Source organism: Lactuca serriola, chromosome 6, assembly GCF_051521515.1.
Source record: "Lactuca serriola cultivar US96UC23 chromosome 6, Lser_US96UC23_V15, whole genome shotgun sequence".
NCBI classification, from domain to species: domain Eukaryota; kingdom Viridiplantae; phylum Streptophyta; class Magnoliopsida; order Asterales; family Asteraceae; genus Lactuca; species Lactuca serriola.
In genome coordinates this window covers 9,168,094-9,177,320 of record NC_136413.1, presented here as the reverse complement: position 1 = coordinate 9,177,320, position 9,227 = coordinate 9,168,094, and the positions used below count along the sequence as shown (strand labels likewise).

Here is a 9,227-nt window from a genome sequence, read left to right as displayed (position 1 = left end):
TAACATTACATAACTATTAGTTTATTTAACTTATACTTAATCATATATAACACGACAAAAACGACAAACACGAAAAACACGACAAACACATGCTCAATCGCATTAAATTCGTGTCGATTTACGAACACGAACACGACATCGGATTTTTTAAACTTGACACGAAAACGACACGAACACGAATTCGAATTTGGATTTCATCCCAATTTCGTTTCGTGTCGTGTATTTTTGTCGTGTCTTGTCATAAATTGACACCCCTAGTAAAATCCTAAGGAACTCGTGGAACTTATGTTTCTTCATTACATTTTAGCCGTACAATCATTAACCCAAGATTGTCAAATATCTCGATCTACCCTTTTTTGTTTATTGTTTTTTTTTTCATTAACTTTTCATTTGAATATAAGATAAACAATTACAATGAAGTTTGTTTTGCATGTATGTCTTTCAAATAATTAGGTCATTAAAGTCGAAAGACAAGATGATACAGAAAGATAAGTACTTGCACAATTGATTGTAGCAATGATGTTAACTATGAAGCTTTATTAAAATCTAAAAAACAAAAAATATCTTTCACATATTATATGCAACCAAGAAAGGTTATGATTTGAAGAATAAATAATATAAACTTTTTACCTATACCTATGGGGCTTTTGATTATTCATATTTTTTTCTTTTAATTTATCGAATAACTAGCTGACACTTGGCTGTATCATTGGAAAGAAAGCCCAATTCTTAATGGGCCCAGGACCGGTTTCTTTTCCAAGAATCTTCTCACCGGCTTCGGCACACCTATTCGACTCTCCTTCGCCACCATCGGCGCTGTCAAAATTGAAATCTTTTACAGATCCAAAGGTGACGGTTGATCTATGACCCCTACTCACGTCATCGGAGAAACTATCTCGGCCGTTTGCCACATCAGCAATAAGTCTCCGTTCGACTTCTTCCGGCGTGATCTCGAAGGAGACTCTATGATGAATCATATTCTGATCGTCGTTCGAGAAACTGGTGAGTGGACCCACATCGGAGTTTTGCCGGTCTAGATTGGTCGAATTGGGGGTAGTAGTTCCAGATTCTTGTTGTGATTCCCATCCTCGAGGCCATAGCTTTGCTCCGGTTGGGTTCCGGAGGACGACAGGACCTCTATCCGGGAACGGAGAGGAGGTGCCGGAATTGGAGACACCGGAACCAGGTGATATGAGTTGGCCTATCGGACTTCCTGGGTATAGCTGAAACAATTGCGATTCGTGGTGGGATGATGTAAATTTCCGATCGACTTCGCCGTTTTGGTTACCGGAACCTAGAAACCGAGCAAATGGCACCTCCGGGGATGAAGGTGTGGTAAGATGAACAGATTCCGGAGGAGGAGTGAACGGAGCAGTTGATGGCTCGGTGGTGTATGTCGAGAACACCGGTGGTGATACCAATTGTCTTTCATGGGCGTAAGGTCCCACTGCAAACATGTTAGTCGGATCGCTAGGTGAATACATACCAGAGGATGCGGCGGTGAAGGAAAGTAAACCGCCAGGTGATTGGGTGGCAGACGGTGGTTCTGATTGAAGGAAAGAAGCCGGAGAAGATGGAGGCGCCATGAATGGAAGGACTATTGATGTTGGTTGAGGCAGGTTTTCTATCGTCGGAGCTTCCATTGTTGAAGAACGAGGTTCGGAAACAAGAACAGCATGGCCGATCTTCTTGTTTCGTTTCTGAGATCCAAAACACGATGTAATATTCCAAAAACTTCCCCATCTTCGTTTCTGTAAAGGCAATCATTATTCAGTAACAATCAATGTACAAATTACAGAATGTTATGAAAAACAGAAAAAATTAACAATCAGCATACGATCTTGAGAAACCTAAATTGGATTCTTTTCATGAGACAATTCATAAGCGTGTTGAATTCGAAGCATTCAACATTTGTGATCAAAGTCATCAAAATTTGACATTAAGATTGTTGAAACATTACCTTTCTCTCATTGATCTAATTACGTGATGAAATATATATTGGAATAAGAACCCTAATATCAATTCCAACAAAATTACTTCAAAACTGCAAAAATAGAACACCCGGAGAAAACACAAAAGATCAGTTCTATCATTTGAAAATGGAGTTTCCATGTAAACACAAATCATTGTCACATAATCACACACGTTCAAATGAAACAGAAACAGAAACAGAAACAGAAACAGAAACCGTGATGTCTGATTCAACGGTGATTAAACGATGAACCCCAGATCTTATATACTAAGGAATCAAATTCCAAAAAAAAAAACATATAGCCGATTAAGAACAACGAAATCAAAACAAGAAACAGCAAAACGATCGAATATAATCACCTGAACTGAAGAAGATTGATAAGCTCTGTTCTCCACCGATGCAATCGCCGTCGCGGCGGCGTTGATCGTGTCCCTAGTGCTATCGACACCTCTCATCTTCAAAAGATCTCACAAGTCACACTTTTGTTCATGGTCTCGCAATTTGATGCTCCGTAGGTGTATATGAAGGCGAAGGCATCACATTTGTGGTCAAACACGGCAACGACTTGAGATTTTGCTATTGGGAATTGGCAATGTAAACTTTTAGTTTAAAAGGGGACCTTTTATGATTTTATAAGGGAGGTTATTGTAATATCTGTTAAATTTCTAAAAGACTAAAACACCTTTATTATTAATTTTGAATTTTATTATGTTAGCCATAGTTTTTTTTTTCTTTTGAAGGGAAAATTTCTTGTTAGTTTTCGGCTTGCGTGCACAACTAATTCATACAATGAATAGACGAATTTTCATGGCATATGGCTGATCAAGACAGCATATTACTTTGCAAAGTAATATGGCTGATCAAGACAGCATACAATGAATAGACGAATTTTCATGGCATATGGCTGATCAAGACAGCATATGCCACCAAAACAAGATGGGGGTTTAACTTGGAGATCAGACCCTAAAAGTATCTCATCTTGTTTGTGATGGTGAATTTTGGTGGCTAAATTCGGTCCCTAAAAAGGTGACGAGTTTTGTCTGGCGTGCTAAACAAGGGAGGATTCATCTGCAAAGGCTTTAGAGAGAAGAAACATCCCTGTTCCATCCCTGATGTGTGGGTTATGTGCAGACAGTAACGAATCTACTAACCATATTCTTTACCTTCTGCAGTTTGGCGAAGTAGATCTTATGTACGGTGCTTAACTGGTGTGGAATTCTCCCCCGATTATTCTCTGGAGTGAATGAGGTGCTAGGCTTTGCCAGAAACCGGGGAGATTGTCCAAAAAAGAAAGAAACCCTTACTTGTATTCTTTACGGAACTCTTTGGAGCTTGTGGAAGGCTAGAAATGACCGGATTTTTAGAGGCGAGTCATCCAAACCGGCGAAAATTATAGATTTTATCAAAGCCACAATATTTACGTGGAAAAATACAGGAGACAAGCAAGTGATAAAATGGATTGGGATAAATGGTGTATTTCACCATTGAATTGTACATAATGCATGCTTTTTCTTTTCTGATGCTTAATCTTTGTACTCCTGCCCCTTAGTACCTTGCTAGGGTGCATCATTAATAAAATTTCCAGTTTAATAAAAAAGCATAGCTCATTTATATGAAGTCGGAATTATTTGATTTTTTTTCATCATGTAATTTAGTGTTTTTACTTCAATTTAGAATGTAAAAAGTCATAATTTGGTTAAATATTGAATCATTTACATGCTCCAAAAAATAACATATCATCTATAATATTTCAACCGATTCTAGTTTGAAAAATAACCGAAAAACAGGAATAGGAACCGGTCCGGTTCTAAAGCTCATCCCTGCGGCTGAGTGGTACTATATAGATTAATTAGTTACTAATTATATCTTCCACTTACCTTATAAAATCACAACCGGAATATGGTTAAATATTTATCATAGTTTTTACTTCTTGTTTGTTGACTTACATGGCCAAACAACAACAAAAGTTTCAGGAGCTAGAATGTTTTCATTGATTATCTCACATAAGGAAACATGTTGTCCAAACAAATTAAGCCTATAGTATATTTAAAATAATAATAATAATAATTATTATTATTATTATTATTGTACATTTAAAGAAGAGAAAAGGTAAAAAATATTTATAGAATGTTGAATAAAAGCTTATTTAAGAAAAATTATGTTTTTTATATTTCGAACTAACCGGTTCAGGTAATCGAGGAAATGGTAGTCATCTCTAAGATAGGTGAATAAGGGGCTTTCCTGATGAGATACTTAACATAATTTACTCCATAAGAAGGTCTAACAACTTTATGCAAATAAATGTATACAAAAGTTTGGGATCCAATTGTAGTGTCAACGATGACAAGTGAATAAGAACCTTTGCTCATGTACATAAGGTAGAAAATATTACATTTAAAGATAAAATAAGGTACCCATAACCTGCAATAGAGGAGGCAACCATTTATTTAAAAATGTATATAAGGCATAAAATATTACATTTAACGATAAAAACCAAAAGAATATTGCTATTTCCAACAATATGACCAAAAAATAATCCTCTTATGGTTTTTTTTCGTTCAATTATGTTTATCTTACATTTGACCTGAATATTAAATGAAGGTATTAGTTGAAAGTTTCAAATTAGACTGTCAAATCCATACAACCATTTGCTCTAAAATCAATCAGAGTAAAATGTATCTTTCAAACATTGGAGTATATCTTTCGTACAAGTGCCAAGAGCCACCTCATGGTCTTCCATGCAAGCATCACATAGAGAACTAGCATCCTACATATATCTTTCGAGGCCAAACCCTTGTCTTGCATACAATTGCCAGGAGCCACCACCTGGTATTTCATACATATGTCAGGGGTCGCTACCTGGTCTTTCATGCATGTATCACAAAGACAACTAGCATCCTACATAGTATAATGAGAAGACTCACCTTACCACCAAATTCAACAACTAACAACTCTCACAACCAACGAACGGGTGCTAATACCTTCTATTAAAACCACACAAGGTAACCCTTAGTCTACCTTCTAAAACTAGAAAGTTGACCCAAAAATCAACCCATGCCAAAAGTCAACATTCAAGGTCAAAGTCAATAATTAACATCACCAACAACTGACCCTCACGTCCTGACCAACCCAAGGTCATCCCATGAGAACACACTCAACTCGATTCCAAACTCGGTTATGCTCAAATTCATCCAACTCGTTCACAGACAAATCAATTAGAAGTCGCCACAACGTGGACCCTCTTTGGTCACGTCGTTAACACATCTGGACAAAATAGCCGAGGAGTCCTCCATCATCATGTTGTAGCATTCTTCATGCCATATCGTGATCGTTGGCTGGGAAACATCTTTATGAATTGAGTCCTTAATCCATTGAGACTTCAACTCCAACTTTTCAAAAAGCTTCCAAGGGATCTAAAGGCTCATAAAAATGTCAACTTTATGGACACACATGAACCTTGCATGTCATTTACCCAAAGTAGGTCAAAAGGAAAGTATATGACCTAAAACTCTTTCAAAGCTCCCAAATCTCAACCACATTCTAGATCTAAAAGATATAAGGCTCAAGGGACCTTGATGAACTAAAAAGTTGAAAACTTTATCTCATCCCAACATACAAACTCCTCTTATGAACTAAAAAATACAAAGAAAGCTTGATTTACAAGGAAAGTTTCCAACTTTTGGAGTGGTTGGGTTAAGGTCTATTCTATGGTCTAAATGGATAAAGTTTCCAACTTTATCCATTAAGACACCCAAGGAGATCAAGATCTCCAACCCTATGTCCAAGATAAGTCAAATACCGCCATGTCTTAACCATTAAGCCCTTAATCTGGAGAGACCTTAACCCAACCACTCCAAAAGGGTTTTTAGATAACCAATTTATCATAAATATGAAAGCTTTACAGACATGCATGACAATACATGTCTAGAGTCCATTTTTGGTCACAATAAACTAAAAGTGCCCAAAACCTCAAGCAATGATAAGAACTTCATCCAAAGTCTAGATCTACAACATATGATGCTCTTGGGACTCAGGAGAGTCATAAAGTTGCCAACTTTATGATTTCATTCCTTACAAATTTGCCCAAACATAAAGAACATTAGAAAATATTCTAGATCTAGCCAGCTTAAGCCAAAAAGATTGAGCCTTTGACACTTACAAAGGTCTAGAAGCTATTCAAGATGATGGTGTTGCATCCTTGCAAGATCCAACAACAAAAGCACCTTCTTCCCTTTGTCTCTTCTTCTCCAAGCTATCAAATGCTCCCAAAAGGCCACAAACCTCCAAAGGAATAAGGTTAGGGTTTCTCTGAGGTATAAGGGGTAGTTAGAGGCTAGAAATGAACCCTATAAATGGATTAAAGAGGCTTAAATACGAAGGAAACCCTAGAAGATCATGGGCTTGGGCCAGAACAACTGCCATACTGTGGCCTTCCTTGATCACGTCGTGCGGTCCAATAAAACATGCAATCAATTAATTATTGCCACATCATGGGCATCTTTACCCCATGTTGTGGCATATAGTTTTCTTTAAAAATCCCTCTTCGGTCCTTGATAGAAATGAGTTTAACTATTTTGGAACAAGGGTGTTACATTATAATATTATGTATAAATATGCATTAATTATATTATAACCATATTTTTCATGCACTATTTGATTTTGTGGAGCTGACGTGACATGATTAAGTAACACAAAACCATATTTATGATAGTCCAAGAAATTTTAGTTTGGATTTTATGCAAAATCTAAAATTCAGAAACATAGAATACCTTGTTTTGTTTGATGTTCGTAGAATACCTTGTTTTGTTTGATGTTCATTGAGAGAAGAGTTTTGCATATTAATGTTAAGTGAAGAAGAAATATATTTATAAGACCAAAAATCATGCATATGTACTACGAACTGTCCATTGGTATTAAAGTAATCTCCGAACCCTTATGTTTCCGAGATCACATTTTTTTTTATCTAAATGTGCACTCCGCACCTCTAAGCTCATATTAAAGTTGTGTATTTAATATAAAATACGATTATAATATAATTAATACATATTTATACATAACAATATGGTTTTAATGTAAATAACCTTATAGTTATACAAAAATATGGTTTTTAAATAAAAAAACACATATTTATACAGTTTCAAATGTTAAAAAAATATTACACTATTTCTTTATATATATATATATATATATATATATATATATATATATATATATATATATATATATATATATATATATACTTAGTGCCAAAATAAAAAAAAAAAAAAAAAAAAAAAAAAGTGAAAAATTAGTGTGTCTACAATTCTTTTTCAATTATAACACGTCAACATGCTATGTCAATATGTCACGTCATCATGTCCCGTTGGCGTTGGCACATAACCTCGTTGATCGTTCAAGTTGTCAAAATTGTAACAAATTAGTAAACGGATTCTCAAATTTAAGACAAAAAATAACATAGTGTGAAAACCAAATGTTCGTGTAAACTTAGTAACTTATGTGAAATTTGTCTTTGGTTTCAAATAAAAGTTAAAAACTTTTACAACCTAAGGCAAGTTTTTTTTTAGTTTTTTTATTAAAATTTAAAAATTAAAACTATCAAAAATAGTAGATTAGATTGGCTTATAATTAATTTTATATATTTAAATTAGAAAAAATTACAAAAATGATCCTAGTTGTTTTTCAAAAATTATCATTTTGGTCCATAAATTTTTAGGCTAACACCATCGATTAAAAACTTTGATTTTGTTGTGAGTTTTGTCCAAAATATTTTGATTTGCCGTTGATATTTTTCTTTTCCAGTTTTTTTTATTAATTTTATTTATTAAAATAAAAAAAATATAAACACACATCCACTTTATATGTCGTTTTTGTTTTTGTAAACACTCCTTTATCACTTAACACCACATTGTCGATCAACAACACAACAACAACAGCCATAAGTTGTCACCGTCACTAGTAGCACAACCACTACCACCTAAAGTCGGTAAGAGGGAGATAGAAGAGACACAGTTGTAAATATAAAGACAAAAAGAGACAAGTACGACTTCTCCGGTTGTCCATAGACGGAGATCGAAGTTCTCCATCCACTAGTAGAGTTCTACAGTGGTGGTTAGGCTACAAACTCGGGCCATAGACAAGTATTAGAGTTCTACAGTTACAACAACATTTTTCTCGCTTCAACCGTTTACAAATGGAGATCAGAATTAGAAACTCGACCACAGACGGAGAGGACGTTGGAAACTCGAGCCACATACATTAGCGGTGCTGCAACAGCCCTAGCCAAACCCTTATCGTCGGTGACAAACATATCTGGTGGCACGATTAGTCGTTGTCGCCCTAACACATATGCAAACCTTCGGCAAGCGACAACGCAACCTTGACGAAGACGAAGGCGCTGGTGGAAGCGACCTTTTCTGTAGATCTGTTTCTCGGAGATCATCCACCACTGTTTACCTATCGACTTGTCTTTGTTGGAAATCGATTGTGGTGGTGGTGTTGAATAGTGGTAGTAATGGGTTTGACATGTGGTGGTGGTGGTGGTATTCATATCTTCCAACAGTGGTGGCGCTGGCGTTTATAAGTCCTGGCGAGCCACCGCCTTCGTCAAAGTCGGAGGCCTGGTGATGACGAATATTTGTTTTGTAGGTTTGGGTTTGAGTGTGTGTAATGTAGCAATAGATAGATGAGAAGGGTCAGATGGGGTTGTGAGTGTGAAGATAACAATTTTTTTCTTTTATTCATTTTCTTATAAAAATGTAGAAAATGAAAATACAAAGAAAAAATTAGTTATTATGAAAAAAATCTAAATAAATTAAACCAAACTCTGAAAAAATATCAAAGTTTTGAACCAATAATGTTATTATAAAACTTTTTGAATCAAAATGATAATTTCAACAAATCATAAAAATATTTTTATAGTTTTGTTTTTGAATAATATTTATTTTTTGGACACAAATATAATCTCTTTAACATTTTCAACAAAACTCTAAGGACAATTTAGAAATTTGGAGGAGTATTAATTGATAATTAATGAGAAGGACATTGTACGGTGTGCGGGAGTATAATAATAAGGTGCACGTGTGCCATCTTTCATGCTCACCTTCCTTCATCTTTAGGCATAAATGGGGGCCCCGCTTAATATTTTATTCTCCGATTACCCTCCACCACCTGTCCCTTTTAAAATGTGTCATTTAAGCATCGTCTATTGGATATAACAAAATGTTGGTACCACGATTTTAAAGAAATGTGCCAAATT

At 35.4% G+C, this 9,227-nt stretch overlaps 1 protein-coding gene across 2 annotated transcripts; it reads right to left on the bottom strand.

Moving 5' to 3' along the window:
* Positions 1-517: 517 nt before the first annotated feature.
* Positions 518-2,525, bottom strand: LOC145058245 (uncharacterized protein At1g76660-like). Of its 2 annotated transcripts, XM_079006176.1 has the most exons (3): positions 2,332-2,479; positions 1,961-2,044; positions 518-1,751 (listed from the first exon to the last, which is right to left on the bottom strand). In XM_079006176.1, exon 3 carries the CDS (start codon positions 1,641-1,643, stop codon positions 687-689), a length of 957 nt encoding a protein of 318 aa, XP_078862302.1. In that variant the 5' UTR covers positions 1,644-1,751; positions 1,961-2,044; positions 2,332-2,479; the 3' UTR covers positions 518-686. The 2 variants fall into 2 exon arrangements, with proteins under 2 accessions (XP_078862302.1, XP_078862301.1); XM_079006175.1 differs by lacking the exon at positions 1,961-2,044 and having other exon boundaries at positions 2,332-2,525.
* Positions 2,526-9,227: the final 6,702 nt, after the last annotated feature.

What these genes read in the sequence shown, in the direction of transcription:
- LOC145058245 (XM_079006175.1), bottom strand. Translation starts at nt 2,427, where the DNA reads ATGAGAGGTGTCGATAGCACTAGGGACACGATCAACGCCGCCGCGACG. An exon ending in ATCAATCTTCTTCAGTTCAG is followed by an intron (nt 1,752 to 2,331) that starts GTGATTATATTC and finishes TTGCCTTTACAG; the next exon opens with AAACGAAGATGGGGAAGTTT.